The sequence below is a fragment of the Podarcis liolepis genome (assembly GCF_965112155.1).
Source record: "Podarcis liolepis genome assembly, chromosome: 9".
NCBI lineage: Eukaryota > Metazoa > Chordata > Lepidosauria > Squamata > Lacertidae > Podarcis > Podarcis liolepis.
The window spans coordinates 69,089,944-69,113,388 of NC_139564.1; the positions used below are offsets into that span (position 1 = coordinate 69,089,944).

General features: G+C 40.9%; 1 protein-coding gene and 1 long non-coding RNA gene across 2 annotated transcripts in view; one reads left to right on the forward strand and one right to left on the reverse strand.

Annotated features, from left to right (window-relative positions):
• Positions 1 to 4,281: 4,281 nt before the first annotated feature.
• Positions 4,282 to 23,445, reverse strand: part of ADGRA3 (adhesion G protein-coupled receptor A3) — a 44,526-nt gene continuing 25,362 nt past the window's right edge. Inside the window, exons 9-19 of the mRNA XM_083460430.1 lie at positions 20,360 to 20,561; positions 18,305 to 18,454; positions 15,016 to 15,177; positions 14,589 to 14,792; positions 12,779 to 12,992; positions 12,441 to 12,649; positions 10,531 to 10,646; positions 9,126 to 9,249; positions 7,947 to 8,092; positions 5,970 to 6,065; positions 4,282 to 5,866 (exon numbers count right to left, since the gene is read on the reverse strand). Of these exons, the coding sequence (XP_083316556.1) occupies positions 4,618 to 5,866; positions 5,970 to 6,065; positions 7,947 to 8,092; positions 9,126 to 9,249; positions 10,531 to 10,646; positions 12,441 to 12,649; positions 12,779 to 12,992; positions 14,589 to 14,792; positions 15,016 to 15,177; positions 18,305 to 18,454; positions 20,360 to 20,561 (2,872 nt within the window). The 3' untranslated portion in view covers positions 4,282 to 4,617. The remainder of the gene's footprint in view (positions 5,867 to 5,969; positions 6,066 to 7,946; positions 8,093 to 9,125; positions 9,250 to 10,530; positions 10,647 to 12,440; positions 12,650 to 12,778; positions 12,993 to 14,588; positions 14,793 to 15,015; positions 15,178 to 18,304; positions 18,455 to 20,359; positions 20,562 to 23,445) is intronic.
• Positions 18,443 to 19,273, forward strand: LOC310686677. The gene is made up of 2 exons (XR_014516039.1): positions 18,443 to 18,536; positions 18,934 to 19,273. It is a non-coding gene; the product is annotated as an uncharacterized lncRNA (long non-coding RNA).

Sequence of the window (23,445 nt, forward strand, 5' to 3'; positions counted from 1 at the left end):
GACCAGAAACTACAAGTGTTGTTTCCAGCATCTGAGTACTGCTGGAAGCTTGGCTGAAGCCAGCTGGTTCTCATCAGCACCTTCTCCTGTGTGTCCTTGAAAGGTGATCAGCTGCAGGTGGAGTCACTTCCCCCCTTCAGGCTGCTGCTCAGCAGGCAAAGCTGACTCCTGGCCCATGACACCAAATTATATGTTTTATTAAGAGTTTAAAAAGTGAGGCGAAGAGAAGGACAAAGTAGACTGGAAAATAACAGGAGTTCTTGGGCTCCAATCTACCATACCTAGGCTGACCTAGCTACTTACAAACAGGCTTATGGTCTTAACACACCATAGGTGGTTGATTGCATAGTTTTCCTATGGTTGATGGACCCTGAGGTGACGGACCTCATGACAGAATGTGAAGAACAGCCCAATTTGGAGGGTTTCCTACCTGCATTGGTTTGAGTGGCAGCTGACACCTTTTGACCAATCCAAGCACATATCACACCCGGGAGGTAACTAGTGTGACACCTTGCCCAGACTTGGGAAGTTGGCCAGCATCCTCTGGGGGCAAAGATGGTTGTCCCTGGTGGAAATTGCCACTGGATTTCTCGATCTTTCTTTCAAGACAGAATCTATTTTGGGGTTGTGGATTCAGGACTGATGCACTTGCCTCGCTCAAGCAAAATGGAACAACAAGGGAGCAGGGCTTTTTGTCCACGCTCGTTATTATGAACCTTACCCCAAAGGGGATCAAAGACCTCAAAACTCTAGACTCCAAACCGATGTGTCTACATTAGGTTTTGGTCGTCCCATTTTGTTCTAAATAGTTATGAACTGTGGGTACTACACATTTTAAGCATGCTTTGAAAGAGTATGTAGCACTACCCATGTGCCGTGGTGTTTCATGAAGTACAGACAAGAGAACATATCTCTGGGCCGAGAGGCTTACTATCTCTATTTCACCATAGGAGAATCAAGGGAAGAACAGAACAGAGGCAGGGATAAGTGGAGCAAGAAAGAATTCCTTTAGTTACATGTGTTTAGGATAAGCCTCCCCCATAACCAGTTCTTGCCATCACTCCCTTTCTGGTGCAGCATCCCATATCATGTGAGCAGATTATCAGGGAAGGATGGAGACAGCTGCAGAGGGAAGCCACATGTCAGGATCAAAACCACTGTTTCTTCAATATTTCAAAATATGTTTACTATTTTATACTTTTGTTCATGGCAGTTTGCTTATTTAGAACTTACAATTTTGGTCAAACTATATTAGTATGCCAACTAGAAGTTAGGTAAAGGTAAAGGGACCCCTGACCATTAGGTCCAGTCGTGGCCGACTCTGGGGTTGTGGCGCTCATCTCACTTTACGGGCCGAGGGAGCCGCACAGCTTCCGGGTCACGTGGCCAGCATGACTAAGCCACTTCTGACGAACCAGAGCAGCACACGGAAACGCTGTTTACCTTCCCGCTGGAGTGGTACCTATTTATCTACTTGCAGTTTATGTGCTTTCGAATTGCTAGGTTGCAGGAGCAGGGACCAAGCAATGGGAGCTCACCCCGTCGCAGGGTTTCAAACCACCGACCTTCTTATCGGCAAGCCCTAGGCTTTGTGGTTTGGACCACAGCGCTACTAGAAGTTAATTATACACAAATCGTGCCTAGGCTACCACCAACTGTTTTCTGTCAAGAGCCAGTATGGGATAGTGGTTAAGAGCAGTGGACTCATAATCTGGTGAACCAGGTTCGCTTCCCCGCTCCTCCACATGCAGCTGCTGGGTGACCTTGGGCCAGTCACACTTCTCTGAAGTCTCTCAGCCTCACTCACCTCACAGAGTGCTTCTTGTGGGGGAGGAAGGGAAAGGAGATTGTTAGCCACTTTGAGACTCCTTAGGGTAGTGATAAAGTGGGATACCAAATCCAAACTCTTCTTCTTCTTCTCTGAATAGTCAGTTGTTAACGTAATTAGCGTGCTCAGTACAGTAGTAACCATGGTTTGCAACTGTTTTGGATTACAACTATGTCAAACCTGGAAGTCCATCCCTTTTTTTTATTACAACCCCCCCTTTTTGGATTACAACCCCCCTTTTTCGGGGGAGGCCCCATTGGCTAAAGCGCACCTTGGGTTACAACTTGTTTTGGTTTCCAACCGGACCTCCGGAACAGATTATGGTTGTAAACCAAGGTACCACTATACTTGATGCATTCATTTCCGCCTGGGCTCATAGTTTACCTTGTCTGCTGTACCTCTGACATCATATATGATGCCTGCTGATTTGTGGTCTTTCAAACTTTGGTTGGTGGCCCTGCCCACTTGTCAAAGTTGGCCTGCAAGGGTGGGAGAAGATGAGGATCTGTTCAGATCTGTTTTCCCACTCCTGGCTTACAGTCTCACCCCATCTCCCTGTGTAACTCAGGAAAATGCTTCATGCTTCTGATGAATCATAGAATCATAGAGTTGGAAGAGACCACAAGGGCCATCGAGTCCAACCCCCTGCCAAGCAGGACTGTAATCTGAAGTGGACTGTAATCTGTGAACCCTTAGGTCATAAAATATTGCTAGTCATAGGTACCTGCTATAATTAGAGGCAAAGGAGCGCATTTGAAGAAATGCAGGTGAGCTAAAATGAAAGCATGCTGTACGACTTCCTAACTAACCAAAACTCCCAATGTGATAGGATCATGAAAGCTAGTGGCTCCCCTGAACAGACACAAAAAGGGACTCTGAATTCAGCTGAGATCACATAAAAGGACAGAGGGAAGGGATACAAATTGAGGGAATTCATTACTAACTTGTCCTTGCAAAGGTGGGAGGCAGGTCACTTACAAAATTGATTTAACTGACTAAAAAAAAGAAAGACCCAGTTAACAGAATTTTTACTGCAGAAAGGAGCTGTATGAAAAGTCTTCCATTTTCAAAGCAAAAGACATACACACTTTAGCCAGGTAAAAGAGTGTCATTAAAAATGAAGTTTTGATGAATGATTGGGTGGTAGACAAAGAGATAATGCATTATCTTCAATTAAGTGAAGAAGTGACTCCAATAGAAATGGATTACATCCATTAGGAGAGCATCAGTGTGACCTGGAATGTAAGCTTTTATGTCTAGGTTCATCAAAGAAAGCCTCAGCCACTGAGCATTCTCGTGTTTAACCTGTTTTTGCTCTGTAAAATGGAAATATCACCGTGCACTACAAAATGACTGACAGAATGAAGACGTTGTATGCCAAAGCCTCCTGCTTACTAAAATTGTTTTACTGCTTTCAAAATTGTCAACAGATGTCCCTCTGGAACTGAACTTTAAAGAAAATGAAGCAAAACTGGAATCTTAACTGGCTTTGGAGCTGAAGAATGAGGGAACATGATATATTGCCATTATTATTGTTTTGTTGTGTTTCGTTTTGTGATTCTACCTGTTTTCAATGCTAGATTTTTCTTATATAGCTATTCTAGACTCTCATGACAGGAAGGGGTAAACTTAAGAATTAAAATAATAAAGGGTCCAACATTTGGGGCTTATGCTTCTTGCACAGAAGTCCCCTTGCACTTTAGTAAATAACTTTTTTAATCGAGGGGTGCGTTTTCGAACTGTCATGGAAAGGAAAAATGTCAAAACCCCTCTAGGCATGTCCAAGTTATTTGGTATGCATAAAACAGCTCTCTGGATCCCAACTTCAGGTAGATCATGCCAACATCTCAAGTTTCAGACTTCAAGTTTCAAAACACCACTCACCAATAACTCTGAAGTTATTGCTAAAGGGAAATCTGAATGTTAAACATTTGCCAGCTAGTTTTTATTGATATGTTACTGATGTTTTTACTGACATGTCACTCGTGTTTTTTTACTGTTGTTGCACTATTTTTATGTTGTGTAAGGTTGTACACAGCCTTGCTGTATGTCCTATGGAAGTGTGGTGTGAAAATAATTAAATAATACCCTGCGCACCCCTGTAACACAATAAGCCTGAATGAAAACTCACTTTGTCAAGAAGAAGTGCTGAATGACATGAGTTCTGGCTGTCTTCTGCAGTTGAGGGAGAGGCAGTACAAACTTAACAGAACACAGACAACTTTCTATAAAGAACCCTAATAGATCAGGATGTGTTATGTGCAGGGACCTTAAACTTTTGAATTGGAAACATTTTAATAGATTTTTTTTTCTTGTGCAAGGAGGTCCTGGATAGAAGCACCAGCCTAGAACTTACCATTTTGGCAGTGTGTCTTTTCTCAGCAACTGTAATGTCAGATTTTAGGCACAACACCCCACCACCTGACCGTCTGAACCAATACTGTGCATATGGATTTTAGAGAAAGTTATTTATTTTACACATTTAAATATAAAAGTGAAATGTGATGGACATACCTAAGAGAGAGAATGTTAACATGTAAAAAAATACTGTCCAATTCTGCATCTCAAAACAGAATCATATAATGAAAGATTCACAGAGGAGTAACAGATCTCCTGCAAAAATGTCACAGGTATACTTTTAAAAAGTATAAAATATTTTAAAATGGCAGCTCTCTCCTACCCAATACTCTCCCCGCTCAACGTACCCATGTCTGTAAACTGTGGAAAATTATTCATAGCACGGAAGAAAAGTTCCATTTAAATCCTTTCAAGGATAATGTCCAGTGGCACTACACAGTAGTTTCATGTTTCCATAACCCAGTCCTGATATTGCCAGTGCTGTCAGCAGTCAGTAATGTCGCATCCTGGGCACTGCTTTTTAGTGGCCCGTTCTGGACAGCCAAATTTAAGCCATAGGACTTCTGCTGCCCTTCCAGCTCGGCCACTATGGGCTTCCTAAGTACATCCTTTTTGAAGTTGGTTGGCACTGTCTTTTCGGTATTCCTGTGTCCTTTCTGAAGAGTGCTGCAAGCATCACCGCTGCTGTCTTGCTGAGACTGGTTATACTGCCGCTCCCTGTAGGCCAAATAAGCTCTTCGGCTCCTTGAATGCCCTTCGCTGATACTTTGGCGGGGTTTGGGCATGCCATTTTGGATGCTTCCTTCCACGCTGGTGGGGACATCGTAAGCATACTCCCGCAAGACGGTTAGCCTGCTGGCACGATGCCCTTTACTCCTGTTTTTGTGATGGCGACCTGGGTGCCCATTTGTCCGTAAAGGCACCTCTAACGGGGCCACGTGCATTTTGATCTCATTGTCTACCGAGTGCTCAGTAAGGCTGTTATCGAGTGGAGGGCCTGTGTTCAGCGCCAAGGGGCCTGCAGGACACTGAGCTGCTGCAGCCTGTATATTGGTCAGCTTACAGCCCGGAGAAGAATTTTTTAAGCTTGGCGCACTTTTATTAGTGCATGAGGACTCTGCACTGCTATTGGTGCACTTGGCAGGTTCCCCGTTTGCCCCGCTCGCGCTGGAAGAGGGCTGAATGTTCACTTGTACCGAGTATGTGCTCCTTCCAGGGCAGCAGGTTGTGATCCAAGCATGCCGGACATCTTCCCGGTTGATGCAATGATGCGTTATTAGGAAACCACTAAGAGTTAAACACACAACTCCAAAAAAGCAGCTAAATACCAAATCCAAGGGGTAATATAAAGAAACAGCAAAGGCCCCGACAATCCACAGGGCCACGTAAAGAAATAAAGTGAGGCTCACGCCCAGAAGCTGAGCATGGAAGCTGTGCTCATTCTCCAAAGCTGAAGTGGAGACCAGCGACACAGACATTGAATCCTGGTGGTTGAGGTCGCTGTGTTCATTGGTAGCTAAACGCTGCTGCTCCTCAGCTGGCTCTTTAAGTTCAAATTTACGCTCAGGGTGCCTCTTCAGTTGTATAAATATGCTGAGAAAATACATGCAGTTCACGAATATAATGAAACTGGAGGGTCCATAAAATGCTCCCAAGCTTGGTTCCCATGCCATCCAACAACTGCAATAAGACACACAAAAAAAAGCAAAATGTGAGAAAGGCATCTGCTTTCATGTTACTCTTAATAATAATTTCAGTTAAATATATCCACCCAAATACTTACTATGCTGCATGAGGCCTGCTTCCATAATTCCTTATATTTGCAGCAGCTGTTATCCCACAGACTATCACAGGGATACCACCACCAATTAGGTAGAACCTAAAAAACAAAGCAGATGCCAGTTAGCGGTTACAACAATTAAAGGCACACTCCAATTCCGTAGTATGACTAGAAAGCTGGCCACAGGTCTTAGGCTGGGATAGCACATGGAAAGCAGTATCCCCCCCCCCCCAAAAAAAGTTTAAATGTTGGTTGTTCAGTAGAAAGCTGAACGGCAGGGACTTTAAGGTAGCTGTTTCACCAGAGCCACGTGCGGGACCAGCTAGATAGATGCACCAGTGTAGTCTCAAGGCATGGATGAGAGAGGATGGGGTTGGGAGAAGGAAGGGGTTTGGCTTTCTCAGACCAGGGTTGGGGAACCCCAGACTTGCTGGTCGAAAGCAGGCCTCCCTTCCTCCACCCCCACTGCTCTCTGACTGCTTTGCACCTTCCTTGGTTTGTTTTTTCTGGCTGGCTGGCATGTATCAAACTCTGATAATAAGCCTGGTGGAACGCTCTGTCTCATGAGACCAGGGCCCTGCAGGATCTGATTTCTTTCCGCAGGGCCTGTAAGACAGAGTTGTTCCACCTGGCCTTTGGCTTAGATTCCCTCCCCCTCTTTCTTTTTCCTTTCTACTCCTGTGAAGAGGCTGCATCCTAATGTTTTGATGTTGTATTTTAATCTTGTTTTTTAAATTGTATTTTAATCAACTTGTTTTTATTATTGGTTGTTAGCCGCCCTGAGCCCGGTCTTGGCTGGGGAGGGCGGGGTATAAATATAAATATAAATAAATAAAATAAAATAATGCATCTTGCTTGCCTAGATTCAGGATAGAGAGGGATGTGCAAGTGGTGCGAGAACGTTCTCCTCCCAATGTCAGGTACTGGCCCACTCTGACTAGCAGTCGTTCTGCATGATGTCAAGTGAGAGTCTTTCCCATCACTTGCTTCCTGATCCTGCCCAGAAAGCATGTGGTCTGCTACTGAGCTAAGGTGTCCGCCCCAGCTCCTTCAAAAGCAGGGCTATACAAGGAATATTCCAAATGGATTTTACTTCTTGTGCTCTCTTAGGCATGCAAGAGAAAAAATATTTTGTATGACAAATTAACACAACGAGGCTATAAAGCTCCATTCAATTTTGGGGGGGAAACTGATCAGTTTCTGCCACCTTGTGGACAAAGCCAGATTAAACTAGTTTAATGGACAATGGCTGAAACATCTGTATGAAATATTAAACACACATTTTGAACCCTTGACAGAAGGGATTTTGAATGCGAAAAGAAAGCAAGGCTCTTTGTGGCACCTTCAAAGCCCTTTCAGCTGCAAACAGATTACAAAGTCTTCTACTGAAGCCAATAGGGTTTGAAGCCAATTGGGTGATCTCCCCAATTAAAGCTAGAAGAAAGCGAATACGCTCCCCCCCCCCTAAAAAACCCCTCTGATTTATGGTGAAGTGCACACCAAGACTTTATCCAGTTTGCAACCTGTTTTAGCATATAATGGAAGTTGGCTTGAATACAGTTTTATCCATTCTGCTTAATTTCATGGCTTTAACTGCTCCTTTTTCTGTCTTATTCCTGTAGCGTTTTGCTTATTTACTGTTATTTATATATTTACTATACGCTATCCTGGAACTGAAATCTTCTAAAATAATAAATAAAAATAATCTTCATTAGCTTGTAAATCATAAACAATGAAGGGAGTAAGTCAACCTAAAATATTTACATATGCTTTCTGATCTCATCTTGACCACCACTAGAACAACAAGCTACTCTCCCCCAACTTGCCACCCATGGAGATGCTCTAAGCATGTTGGTCATTTTTATGTTCCTCAGTCTTTCACTAATATTCACCTAGAACTTGCTGAGTTCCATTCAAAGTAGGGAAATCCCAAGAACAACACACTAATTTAAGCAGAAGCTGAACAATAATATTTCTTACCTAAGCATTGGCCTAGGAGGTAGGGGCGGTTCGTCAGGATCTTGACACCTCTTTGCCTTCCTAGTGACTTGCTTATAGATGTTTCTAGAAGTGACTCCTGTCCACAGTAACGTGGCAAGTGTAGAATAGTGCAGAATTATCCCAACCTGGAAAATATACAATAAGACAATTAAGGCATTCCCTTAAGAGAGATACGGTCTATTTGTATGTTTAACACACACAGGCACTCAAACACTTCTTCCACAACCTACTTACCAACTTAAGCCAATACCTACTTGCTTAATTATGGCAAGTTAATTATTAACTCTTGGTTGGACAACTTGTTTTGTAATGATCGTTTAACGCCCTTATAACCGCTAGTAAGAAAGAGGACGACAACTATACACCCCACTCATTAAGAAAACAGGCTGTTCAAAACATAACATATAATTCCCAGGAAACATACAAATTGGCTGAAAGGCTGCAGTTTCTGAGAGGCCACCTACTCATTTAACTTTAATGAACCATTTGATGGGTTTGCTTCCAACTATGCCTTGCTTTGCCGAAGTTGGTACGTGCATTACTTTATACTGGTATACATGGGAAAGTGCATTTACAACATTGTGTTTGTATATCGGCACTAAAGTACAAATCGCTTCATGAAGAGTTCCTGAAGCCACTTACCTGGAATGCTAATGGGCATGGTTCCTGACTGGATTAAATTCTAGATCAGTGCTTTTTGTGTGGATTATATTATCACTGGGATGGTGTCCTTAGGGGCCCGCAATAATCTCAGAAACAGCAAATGAAAAACCGTGAAAGCAGCTTTCCCTGCAATGTATATATTATTGTGTGTGCTTGACTGGATGTGCATTCTTGAACACGTTCCCAAATCCTCTGATCAGGAATTATTTATATGGGAAATTTATATGGGAAAAGTTCTCTGAGGGGAGAAAATTTGAAAACCACTGGTCTAGATAATGCATTCCTCAATAAATTATACTTTGAAACAAAATTCCAGAATTGTACATTTGTTTCCGCTTTAGCAGTTCTCTATAAGATGGCAACAGGAAACTGTCAAATTTTAATATTTCTCCAGGGGAAAACGCCCAGCAGCTCTTGACAAAATCATTGCCCCCACCCCTGAGCTCTTTATTACTATTTCTTTTCTTAGTTTTCTCAACACACAGTTTAACTTACTGCTTGGCAGATGCTAGCATTCTTGCTCTGGGTAATGCCTCCAACAAACATCACACATGTCAGGAAAATATGAAAGCTGAGGTTAACTAACATGTGCCAACTTTTAAGGCTGATCCTGATGACACTGTTAAACAACAGAAGCAAAGCAATTCTTCATACAAATGCTCAAATGTTCAATTATACAAGCATATATTTTTAACCAGAATCATGCTAGTTGCATCAACCTGAATCTATGTGGACCTTTATGATGAAAACTGAATTCCGCAACGCCAAATCACAGAATGCCCTCCCTAGGAAATGCATCTGGAGGAAGGAAACGTATCTGGATATAGCATTAACAGCTAAATCAGTATTTAAATACTTTGCACCTTCATGGAATGCTTTCCACAGCCGTCATGGCTATTCAGCCTTATCAACCAATGTGAACAGAGTGCTCCCTAAATGTAGCTAACAGCTGCACTTTCAGGAAAGCTTCCTTGTCATTACTACTCTCTTACTGAGATCTCTCTGAATTTTCCAAGAAACCCCAAGGTTTATTTAAGTACACTGGGCTAAATTATTAGAACTGTAGCATAAATCAGAAAATTTACCATTCTGATGTTAATCTATGTTCCATAATTTGCCTGCTATTTGGTAAGCTATTTGGTTTTACAGTGGTACCTCGGGTTAAGTACTTAATTCGTTCCAGAGGTCCGTTCTTAACCTGAAACTGTTCTTAACCTGAAGAACCACTTTAGCTAATGGGGCCTCCTGCTGCCGCCGCGCTGCCAAAGCACGATTTCTGTTCTCATCCTGAAGCAAAGTTCTTAACCCGAGGTACTATTTTTGGGTTAGCGGAGTCTGTAACCTGAAGTGTATGTAACCTGAGGTACCACTGTAGTTCTGTTGAGCCATATGAAAAAGCTGTCCCACTAATTTATACATCATCTAACGGCGGACCAGAATGCAGTAGCTTCCTGTAAGGAAGTTGTTTTACTCATTTTTTACTCAGATTACTCATTTTGTTTTGGTTGGAGGGGGGAATTTGAACCCCTTAAAGAAAACAACTCCTTTAAGTGTAGATTGTAGCAGGCAATACATGTAAACGCAGAAAGAGTGGTTCTCCCAGAGATTACCAAAGCTATGTTTGAAACAGCACTGCAAGTTGAAATATATAACACAGATTGAGACTGAATCTGGACTAGATTCTACTCTTATTGGTATGAACTTATGAAAAGGTGGTTGATAGGCATGCCATTCCATTATCCAGCTACCTGATACTTTGAAGCAAACTAACCGACATCACCTACTAATTTAACATGAGTCTATATTTCTGGTGCTGGACTGCTGTGTACACATAGTAACCCGAGACTAATTACTTGCGTTTTGTCTAGATAGGACAGTATGAATTCAAAAAACTTGATACCTGTGATGGTATAGGTAGCTAACTTTGATCATCAGGAGGCACATCAAGAGAATCACAGCTGAGGCATAGATAACTGGATGTAAGAGGTCAACTGCCTGGGCATACCCTGTCAAATCCTGAAAGACAAGACGATGCAAATGATTAATTATATTTATAGCTGTATTTGGTGTAAGGATTGTTATAATCACAACTGCCCCATGAAACCGTTAAAAGAACAGCAGAACATCTGAGCACAGTCAGAACAGTCTTCCCACTTGAGCTCCTTTGGGAGTTCTCAGTTCTAGACCTTGATCAGGAGTCCTTAAAGAGAAGACTGGTTCATAGTGCAGATAAAGGGGGAAAATACTGAGGCTGCAGGAGTCGCTCAGCACAATATAACGGCCAAATTTATGAAGTAATGTTAACAACTGAGGGGTAGCTGACACTCTCCTAAAATTAACTAGGTTAACACTCTTGTCAAATTTTATTCATATGAATGGATCTTTGTCAGAGAAGGTAACGTAATATTTATTTTTGTTCCTCCAGGTGGCACAGTTATATTTTACTTGAAACTGATTCCCTCTTTAAATATAAACCGAACAGTAAGAAATGTTTCCTCCTTTCTTTTTCTTCTTTTTTTTGCAAGCAGGCTGTTCCTTTACATAGAAGGATTAGGTGTAATTGCAAGAATCAAAGAGTAAGAATGTTCAGTTGTGGGATTATATTGATTTAACTTTTTAAAAAAATACCTGTCAATACCACCAGTTCAAAAATAGATTTCTTTTATCTTTACTTATGTAAGGGCTTCAAAGAGAAAACTATCATACACAAACTATAAGACGCACTGATAATGAGTATCCAAAGACAAAATAGAAAATATACTCCATAATCAAAATCTTAAAAAAGAACCTGGATACTTATAAACTACTTGAAACTTATTGTTTCTTTTTCCTTATTTTTTTTTTAATTTTTATTTAGTGTTTCAGTTTAAAATTTTACAATCAATTATCCAACAGCCAACATAAAAATAAGATTCCAAAGAATCTCCTGGCCTCCCCTCCTCCTCTTTGTGGGTCCTATTGCTAATCATTTCCTCCTGCATCTTTTATAATAATCCAAATCTTTTACATCTTCATTATATCCAAAATTCAACATTAAACTATAAGTATTATTCTAATCCTACTAATGATTACAATGGTTTTTAAGATAACTTATGTATTTTCCCCATTCCTTATTAAAATTTTCGTCTTCCCGATTTCTGATTCTTCCAGTCATTTTTCGTTATCTGTTGTTACAATAGTGGTGTCAGTGTCCAAAATGCTTTATTATTCTATTCTTAATTATCATGAAGCTTGTTAAGGTACATTAAGACTGAGGGCAGCCTTGCAAATAGTTTGTGAGCTAGTGGTTGTCAAATACAGTGGCACCTCTGGTTACAAACTTAATTCGTTCCAGAGGTCCGTTCTTAAGCTGAAACCATTCTTATCCGTTCTTTCACTAATGGGGCCTCCCGCTGCACACGCACCTCTGATGAGCGATTTCCGTTTGCATCCTGGGCGAAGTTCACAACCAGGAGCAGCTACTTCTGGGTTAGTGGAGTTCGTAACCTGAAGCGTTGGTAACCAGAGGTACCACTGTATTTTGGGGACTCACTTGTCCACACATACCTGTGTTAGTGAATTGTAGCACAGATTACCCCACATAAGAAAATGATAACCCCTCTTCCAATTTGCAAAGGCTGGGCTGTGTTTTGCCCATAATCACCTCAATATTTCTGCCATGTATATGAAACTAACGTTTTCTAAGTTGCCTTAGGAAGGCACGGTCTCCAAAGGAGGCACAGAATTTCTTTAAATAAATGAAAACTTTTCACCTATGATAGAAAAACATATTAACCACATAAATTTGGATAAAATGAACAGCTCACATACCATCAGTACTGCATAGTTACTGAGTGAGTAGCACTGTATAGTAGTGACGTTTTCATCTGAAGAAAGAATGTGACATCCATCAGATTTCCATCCTCCTTGCCCATTCAGCAAATCAAAGTCCCACTGCACTGCAACAGCATCTGCTCCATGCGCAATGCGCCGCAATGTCACATTGATAGGAGTGTGTTGATGGGGCAGACTCAAACCATCTTGTTTGGTTATAAAGAAAGAAAATGGGATTTTATCTTATTACACGCAAACTGAAGCACTGACAGTTACGATTAAAGACAAAGACAGAGGCGCAAGTTCTCGGAACAGATAATTTGCTTGAAACACACCTAATTTGGTGAGGATAACCGGCGTGACCACTGTAAGGCGTTTTCTATCCACAGCTAAAGTTGTTGAATTCCCTGTTGTTGGGAAAAGTTTCCCATTGCGAAATGCAATAAGTTGAAGCTTGTAGACAGCGTCATCTGCTGGCCTGATCTCTCTTTTGTGCTTGTGTGAAAAAAGGGCAGGTGGAAGTTGTATTGAGGCCTCCACAATTGTGTTCTGCAAAACAGACATGTGGTGTTAATACTGAAACAAAAGACAATGCTTCCTATCTCTGCTTTGATATGTTGTTCCCTCCATCCCTCAGCACTGAGTTTCCTTTCCTTAATGCGTGCTCAGGGGTGTGCCTGTCAAAACATCATTTCTTTTGTGAGGAATTGCTTCCATGAGGTTAGCTTGCCGTGACCTGACTAAGCAATGTCTGAAGCCTCCTGAGCACATGGAAGGGTTAACCATATTCAAATAAATTATCCACATATTCTATTAGGAGAAGCAATTGTAGATGTGAAAAGTAAATTGAGAATAGTAGTTCCCGGTTATAGCTCCCCTCACTTCCAGCTCATGGAAGAGAACATACAGTATTTTTCGCCCTATAGGACGCACCTTTTCTCCCTCCAAAAATGAAGGGGAAATGTGTGTGTGTCCTATGGGGTGAATGCAGGCTTTCGCTGAAGCCTGGAGAGCGCGAGGGGTCGGTGCACACGGACCCCTCTCGCTCTCCAGGTTTCAGGAAGCTATCCGCAAGCCTTGGGAGCTCTGCGGGAGTTCCCGTCAGGCTCCCAAGGCTTGCAGATAGCAGCCTGCATCCCGAAGCCTGGGGTGCGCTGCACAGCACGCCCCGGGCTTCGTGCAGATATCAGGAAGCCCCACAAACTCGGGGGACAGCGGGGAGGCGGAGCACCGCCATCCTGCTATTCCCTGACCTGGTTTGCAGAGTTGCCTGCATCCCGAAGAGAGATGCCTGCACCCCGAAGCCTTCAGGCAGATATCCACAAGCCTGGGGAGACCGGCGCGACTTCCCGCGGGCTCCCTAGGCTTGCGGATAGCAGCCTGTTCTGGGGGCTGGGGGCGGGGAAAGCTCGGGCTTCCCCCGCCCCAGCCCCGCGCCTGGGGGGGGGATAATTTTTTTTCTTTATTTCCCCCCCCTAAAAAAAAAAAAACTAGGTGCGCCCTATGGGGCGAAAAATATAATTCTAAAGGAATGATAAAGGATAAAGGAAGAAAATTCCATAGACAGTGTGGAAGAAAATCCTTGTGTTGTCTGTTAAAACTTTTAAGAATTCCATCTGCCAGTTAAGTTGGACTTTCTCTCTGTATCTCAAAATACACTTTTTACGTAATCTCAAAGCAGGGCTGGGAAAAACTCCTACCCGAAACCATGGAGAGTCACTGCCAGTCATTGAAGAGACAATACTGAGCTAAATGGACCAATAGCTTAGGGACACAGGAAGCTGTTTTACACCTTCATCTATACAATATAATTTCTTTAGGGTCAGCTTAGCAAGCATCAAACACAAACTCTGTATATTCAACAGAATCAAGTGATCAAGCTATTCCTGAGCTGTACATTTCAGTCTGCAAAAGGGATGGGTGGGACCTCCCTCAAAGAAAATTAGCCTACCAAGGGGAATGGGTTTGGCCTAGCCTTCTCCCCAAAATAGTTAGTGTACTTTTGTGTGCGCGCATGAAGTAGAATATTTTAAACAAAGCTTTCCTGCTGAATATATAAATTGCCTCAAACACACATTCATTCTCTCTCTCTCTCTCTCTCTCTCTCTCTCACACACACACACACACACACACACTTAATCTAACCTTAAGTGCCAGGCTTGACAATGTATTTGAGACATTGCACTTAAAGCCCAGTTGCTTATCAAGGCTTCCATCCAGATCTCTTCGTCCATATTCAGGAAGTCCTGTGCGGTCTGCTGCCGCTACTTTCTGGAACACAGTGCAGGTCATTCCGGTGAAGCTAGTTCCTTTTATTACATAAGCTTCCACGGCAATATTTGGAGAATACTGTAGAAAACAAAGATACAAATAGATAGATGGACACATACAAACAGAGAGAGATATGTCTGAAACCTGCTATATAGTGGTAATTTAAACCAGTTAAAGTACACAATTTCCTTTCAAAATTCCAAATGTTCTGTTCCTACATAGTTGAATAGCTTCCATTAAAAATAATCTACTATTTAAATAAAGCGGTGCTTATCAACGAATAAAAAGTGTCATTTCCTACCGTTGAGTAAACCTGAGCTCCATTGGCTAGCCGGTATGTAGCAATCTTCTGCAAGCACTGTACAATTCGGGTACAAGCTTTAGCTTCCCTCTGTGCCATCCACAGAATGCGTTCATCAGCTAGCATTATGTTACTTGCAATATCAACCATCACGTCACCAAGCTAACAGAGGAAAGAGATCAGAAAGGCTGACATATATGTTTGTGTACCATTTTCATAGTTTTAAAAAATATTTTATTCTCCCTGTCCTGCAGCACTTTATTACATTTTTATTCCACCATTTCCACGTACTGAAGCTCAGTACACGGTTCTCTCCTCACCCACTTTTTATTGACCACAAGCACACTAATTTAGAAACTATTTTCAAGTAACAGACATACCTATTTAAATTTATTTTTTAAAATCATAACTAGCAGAGACTAAACCCTTTTGAGTTTGCAATTTAACTCTGCAATATCTATCATTCTGTTTGAGGCCTATTATAGAGAAGTGGGGAGACACACACACACACACACACACACACACACACAGACACACACCTACTTCCATGCTACATCGTTTCCTATTTTTCATCAATGTGTTTTAGAGTTTTCTCTTCTTTGATCGTGGACATTTTCATAGTACTCTTGCTTTCCCCAGTCAAACATATATATATTTAAGTTCCCATGTGCAGAGTTAGTTCTTCAATTGCAGTTCACTAGCTCAGATTAAAGAAGAGGCTGCTGCCCACATGTATGCCTTTCTACTAATAGTAGTTGATCTCTCTTTATAATTTAATCTAAGAAAGCAAATTCTACAGTGCTCCTAGTACAACAATGCATAAAACGTGCCTGCCTGGCCTCATAATAAAGACATGAAAGAAATTTGTGTTTTTAGAAGTAGAAGTAGGAATTTAAGACAGCCTGATGTATATGCTTATTTTGTTTTAGTTTTTCTATTAAATAAGCAAAAAGTGAAAAAGGAAAATTTAAAAAGCAATTTCCTTCTTATATTGCTGTTGAAATAAACCTAAAAATGGCCAGAGCCTAGTGAAATTTGAAAACCTAGGCTGGGGTGAGCAGGATACTAAGGCATCAAGTGATGGGGTTTCAATGATCCGTATAGCTTTTTGATACCCTCGCCATGGGCTAATGGGTAAATCATCAAAAATAAAATTTAGACTACTTGTTTTTTCTCTCTAAAAATCTGCCTGCCAAGCTTTAATATGTATACAGTCGTACCTTGGTTGTGAACATTTTGGCTCCCAAACGCAGCAAACCCGGAAGTGAGTGTTCCGGTTTGTGAACGTTCTTTGGAACCTGAACGCCTGATGCGGCTTCCGAAACTTTTGGAAGTCGAACGGACTTCCGGAACAAATTCCGTTCAACTTCCGAGGTACCACTGTATATATATTCCTGCCCCTAAAATCAAGTTTTCCCAGTGTCCAGTGCCTTCATTATTTACAGAAATGCTTTCTAGAGAGATTAAGGGAGGAAGAAAATAAACTCAGGACAGTCAGAAGGCATACAACGCAGCAAATTTGCTGAAGCTAGAAAGGCTTGCTCAGGATGGAAAATCAGAATGAGAACCCTACCATGCATTCTGAATATTAAGAATAGCACGCCGTTCGCGGAAGGGGAGTTCATCACCTACACCCCACTCCTTTCTGCAGCTACCTGTACCCCCAAAGCCTCTGTAGAGGGTTGGGGACCCCCTCCTGAATAGTATAGAATGGGGCTTGGGAGATTGCTTGGGGAGGTGTGTATTGGCCAAAATTGGCAAAGGGACCTCGCCCAAGCAGAGGCCTCTAGAGAGGATTTTTGGAGGGCGCAGGTGGTGTAGGGACAGGGGATGAAAAAGGCCCCTATTTGACTTCCTTCTGCTCATGGTACTCAAGATTCAAGCCCTTGTGTATGTCAGCAAGAACTTCCTTGGAGGCTAAAAACTGTAATGAATAAATAAAACATGTGCTTCCTAAGACGCTGAGGGACACACATGCTGGGATGTGCTGAGGATTTAGCACCTGCCATTTGCCCTCCACAATATTTGTTACAATAAACACCTGCATAGCCAAAGCAGTTGTGACAAATCCCAATAAGGAAATGGAAGCAGCTCTGAACTATGGATAATGTTGCCATATAGCTTGTAGGTCCCAATTTTACCTAGAAGTGCTGTGTTGCAATAAATGGATGCTGCAAGTTCAATTCATTAATCCTTATTTTTACTTCCATGTAAACTATATAAGGGACGCGGGTGGAGCTGTGGTCTAAACCACAGAGCCTAGGGCTTGCCGATCAGAAGGTCAGCGGTTCAAATCCCTGCAATGGGGTGAGCTCCCATTGCTCGGTCCCAGCTCCTGCCCACCTAACAGTTCAAAACCACGTCAAAGTGCAAGTAGATAAATAGGTACTGCTCCAGCGGAAAGGTAGACGGCATTTCCGTGCGCTGCTCTGGTTTGCCAGAAGCAGCTTTGTCATGCTGGCCACATGACCCAGAGGTTGTACGCCGGCTCCCTCGGCCAATAAAGCGAGATGAGCGAGCAACCCCTGAGTCGTCCGCGACTGGACCTAACAGTCAGGGATACCTGTACTTTTACCTTTAAACTATGTAATATACTGAACATTTATACTTAAATAGAAAGCTAGCATACTTGATTTTTATGGCTGAGCAAAGCAAGACTAAACTGGGTTTCACTAAGTAATGTTAAGAATGCATTGTCTATTGCCACATTTACTCTACTATGACAAACACTGCTCATGAATTTCTGTCTGGCATTTTTATAGCTTTTATTGCCTTCAAGCAGTGGCAGAACAGTGTCAGATTGTGTCAATCTGGACCTCATACATCACAGAAGGAAAAACAACATCCTTATAATGCAATAAATCAACCTGTAATCCATGGCCTACACATATTTTAGGTCACATTAAATCAATCACTTAATGAACAACTTGGATTGCTCCACAGCCACAGTCCATGACACTGTAATACTACAGCTCTTGCCAGAATAATTTTAAACATTTGTTCCCAGGTTCTTTTTGATTTGACTGCAGATATTGAGTGCACTGCAGACATTGTGGTCTCCAACATTCAAATGTGCCTAAACATAAAGATCAATAAAGTTCAACAGTGAAATGGAAAGCCTCTAACCACAAGCACATATTTACCCTTAAAGGCTATTTGAGGAATACTCTAATTTAGCTGGTCTCTATAAATAGTTACAGCTTATAAGAGGTTTGGATATTAACCAACAGCGCAGTTTAGCTTTAGCAAGGGCATTTTTAAAGAGAGATATTGAGGAAAACATAATTACCTCTTTGTACTTCTCAGCAAATCTTCCAAATTTTTCTATCATTTCAGCCACAAAAATAACATCCATTTTGTCAGAGAAGTTTGCAGCTTCGACAGTGTAAGCTAACAGTTGTCGAGCTGTTGCTACAGCATTGGTAAGGTTCAGCGGCATCTGTATGGAGCACAGTAATTGTATAAATTACATAACCAAGACAAAACAATAGGGCCAATTCACATTAGCATCTGTCATAAAGGTATGTGTTTATTATTATTAAAGATTTTCTTGTTTTACAGAAGTATGTGTAATGTCTCTCGTATTTTTTCCATGTAACATTTTTACAAATCAGTTTCATTTGTTGAGACATTGGGGGGGGGAGATGGGGGGTGATGTATCTATTTTGCTTAATGTATGTAGGGTTTGGTGTCAGCGTTGCCCGTGCAGGTTCTCTGCTGTTCACTTGTGTTCCTTTGGTGGTGAGAGAGGTTGGGGTTGGCCTAGGGTGTGGTTGTTTGTTTGTGATTGACTGTGGTGATCTTTGTTTTCGTGTGTGAGTGGGGTGGGTGGGTGTTTTGGATCAGGTTAGCCATACTGATTTGTATGCTGTTGGTGGATTATTGTCAGTGTCTTGTTGGGTTGTGTATGTGATAAAGGTATGTGTTTATGAAGTTTAAAATGTAACCAGTTTACAAATAGAGCAATTCTATTGTTTGTGTGCAGACGTAGTGAGGGAGAATCTGTAGCAAACCAAATAGCCATGTCGAAATAAATGCCAGCTAGTTGCATCCAGGGTGGGAAGGCAATTTTACTTCCGCAAGCCCACCCCCTCCATTTCTGGTAAAAGACATGCAAAAGTTCCCAGGTTCAACCCGACATCTCCAAGCTGTGGCTCTGGAAAGATGCAGTCAACGAAAGTAGCTGAATGTGACTGGGACGAAACAATAACCAGACAAAGTTTAAACAGCTTCCTATGTTTTTATGACGGCAATGGGGGGGAAATGACAGCACCAGTCAGGACTGGCATTGTTTCACGGTCCGTTTGGAAACACTTTGTGGAAATAAAGTAGGTCAGGAACATGCACCTTCATGGCTTTCCCAATAGGCCCCATTTAGGCCCATGGTGGAATGCTGCCAGCAGGATGTATATGCCCACAGAATTTTCCAACAGCTTCATTTGGGCCAATTTAAGGATTGAAGCCTTAGTCTACCTTAGCAAAAATATGAGTAAGCACAGCAAAGTGAAAAAAGAAGAAAAGAAGAAGCAAATTCTGATTTCCTAAAAACTTGGAAGCAATGATCAGTAATCGACCTTGTCACAGGGCTATCTAGCACCAATTCCCCTGAGAGAAAGATAATCAGATGTTAGCTGCTAATAGCCTCCAAGTATGAGGATCTTACTGCACATATTGCATATTTATATTGTGAGTCACTTTAGGACTACAGGCAAAATGTGAGATAGAAGACCTAATAAATACGAAACTGATCCTGCAGAGTAAGCTGCAACAAGCAAACATGCTTACTTTTAAAAAACAACTTCTAATAGTTCACTGCACAAAGATGCAAGCTCATATGTTAAAACTGAGCTTCTCTCTAAGCAGCTACATCATTCAGTTGTGTGCTAGTAAAATCATTAACATTCAAAAAGAAAATATAATGAGAACACGTGTTTTCCACCTGCTTATGATCTAATACTGGGCCTCAGGTATCGTAGGCATACTTATAAACAAGCAATCTTTTTTTAAAAAAAAAGCTACATGAAAACGTAGATTTTTCAAGCTACCTACTCCTGAAAAGCTGCACCTGAAGATCAAACACACTTATTGGGCAGAATTTGATAAAGGATGAGGAACTACATCTGGATGAAGAAATGAGCAACCCATCCAAGCACAGACAGAATTTACTTAGGGGCACAAAAAGGGCAATTTGGATCCTGGCATAACACATTACACTTTAAACATGTGTTCTTCACTGAAGAGGAAGCCCTCTTCTGGATGGAAGAATAAAGACAGCATGGAAAAATCTTACAAGAATGTATTTGCAAAACATTTTACGTTAAGATTGGGAGAAAGAATGAATAACCTGATTAAACATATACAGGATTTGAGTGGCATCATTTGTATACTGGCAGCGAGAGTAATCCTCTTCGGCCCAAAATCCTCCCCTATCACATCTGCGCCAAGCTCTCTTCTCAGCCTGGGAGTTTCCTGTATATATTCCACTGCCACCTGAGTAACGAGTGCACACCAGGTATGAAGTAATACCTGCCAACGTACGAGGCCACCTAAAGAGTTGAAGGCAAAAGATTAAGACAGAGATTTTCAGGGCCGCTCTGGAAAAAAAGTAAACAGAAGAAATAAGGACTGGATCACAAAATGAGACACACTTCAAATCTACATATATGCAAACCACACAAAATGTCAACTTGGCTAGCCTTCATCATTGCCATATGTTAACATTACAAGCCTTTTAATCTCCATATCCTACTGTTTTAGACTTTTCCACAATTTGGCAAGGGGAGGGGGGTTACACCAAATCACCAGAGAAGTTATATACAATTTTCCACCCAAAGTGAAAATGAACTCTTCATTTTAATTTAAAAGTAATTATCCAAAGTTTATAGTGTATTGGCATTGCAAATAAAATAGAAGAGCAACAGGCTACATTTATAAATGAAGTTTGTACTGTGTCCTGTAATTAAGTAGAAGTTTATGTTTAAGACAACAATTCTTGGGGAGCAACAGAATTATTCTATCCTAGTGTTCTCTAATTTTGGCTATAATTTAAAAGTGAAATGAGGCAGCCCTGCAATTCAACTCAGAATAATAACTGCACTTGTCAATTAAAGTATCAAACACTTTGACTTTTGACAAAACTAGAACAAGTAATATTATTCAAGGGATTATGTTAAAGAGCTTAAAAACTCTGTGGAAAATATTTTTAATCTCTCAATGCCATAATACAGAAACTTAATTAAATTACTTGGAGATGCAATGAGTACGCCATCAACCCTGTTGTCTTTTTTGTTTAATAAAAGAGTATTGAGTAAAGTGGGCCAATAAAGGTAACCAGAGATAAAGATGAAGGATATTAAACACTTCTGTATTTTAAACATAAAGGCTACAATCTTTTGCACACTTTCTTGTTTGGGAGTAACTTCCACTGAAATCTGTATGTTTTACTCTTGAATTCACAGGATTGTTTTAGAGGACTGATAAACCAATGAAAATGATCAACCAATTAACTACATTATTAATTAGGCCCTTGTGGAAAGTATCTAATTTACACATGTTTAAACCAAATTCACATAATGTTGATGTACCAGATGGTTCACAACCCCCCAAAAAGTTATACACAGAAACCTCTCAAATCCCAGAATTTATCTTTTTTTTGGAGGGGGTGCTTTTATTTTCCCCTTTTGGATCTAAGCATGTTGAGAAAATTATTATTTCTATGTATTAACACACAAGTTTAGCTAAAGTATTCAATGATATTCTTCAAGATACTCTACAGAAATGTGTAGAGTAAGAAAGTGAAACCTATTATTTCCACAAAGTTAAAGAACTAACATAGGTCTGCCTTTTTTTTCTTGAAACACTGTTCTTGCAACTACTGATACTTGGTTTATTGAGAGTTTGCCTGTGAGTGAGTTAAACTGGCAGTTTAACTATTCCTTAGGTATAAATCGTAACTGTCTTTCGGGAAGATTTTAAGACCTCAAAACAGATACCATTTATCTTTGATGACGATAAACAGTAACAATGGAAAACACTCATGTGTTTATTGGATTTTTAGACAAGCACCAATACAATCCTTTACATACAATGTTGACTCATTATTAGAAACCTTTCCAAAAGTGTAAATTGCACCAGTTTTGACAGCTTTAAAATTTTAAAGAGGGCAATGAAAATGATCAAGGGAACAGTAGAATATTTTCTCTATAAGGAAAAGATAAAAAAGCATCTGGAGCTTTTTAGGTGTAGACAAAGGACTAAGGGAAAGACACAAGAGAGGTTTCCAAAATTATGAACAGGGTGGAGATTATAATATAAATTTTCTTCCTTGAATATAATGATAGAACTTGGGGACACTCAGTGAAATTCAGGGGTAGTAAATTCAGAACAGAAAATTCAAAACTTGCGAAATTCACTGCCACAAGGACGTTATTTAAATCATATGTATCCTGAATTGAGGCACATAATATGGCTTACACCAAACAATCAATATTTTTTGTGAAAATATTAAACACACAGCACGTAACAGTAAGCAAAATTAAAGAAACGAACGGCAGTAGAGTCTCAAGCTAAGCTAAAACAAGCAACGGAACAGTTCTATGCCAAACACCTACAGGCCACAGGTCTGCCAGGACAACAAAGTTTTCAGTTTTGTGCAGAGAAGCCTTAGAGAGGCCAGAAAAATCTCCCAGGGTAAGAAGGCATCTCATGCGGAAACCCTATCCCACATTCCTACCAACTGAATGAGTGCCAAAGGTTAAGATGGGTTTTAGAAAAGAAGCAGTTAAATTCATAGAGAACAGATCAGTGGCTATTAACCTTAACAGAAAAATGGAACTTTTATGTTCAGAGCCTGCAAACTGCAAAACAGTTTGGGGGAAAACAAACGGGAGACAGCTCTTGCCTTCATGCCCTTTCTATAGGCATCCCAGAAACATTCAGTAGGCCATTGCTGAAAACAGAATGCTAGACTAGATGAACCTTTGGTTTGATTCACCAGAGCTGCCACGTTCTTAACTATTTTCAGGAAAATCCTGAAAGAAAAATGTGCTAAAATAAACGTGAATGGTTTTTCAAAATTGGTTTGCTATTTTACGTTTTGCCATGGTGAGAACTAACAGGATTCTGTTTGTGCATGATGCACAAAATAAATGCAGTTGTAGAAAAGCATATTGCTGCGTAAATATGGAGCTAGTCTTTTTTCAATTTGAAAAGGACAATCAAACTGAAATGAATGAAGTATAGCTAATACATATGTCCTTCTTTCTTTGCTTGAATATACTATTTTCTCCCTAGAGAAGAGATGCATTTAAGTTCTTCTACTTCAGTATGAAATAGCTTCTAAGCAGAATCAAAATAGACACTTCCAGCTATGCTGTAGCCGTCCAAACCAAGAACAATAAAGGTAAATGTTCCTAGGTGCATTTACAGCCA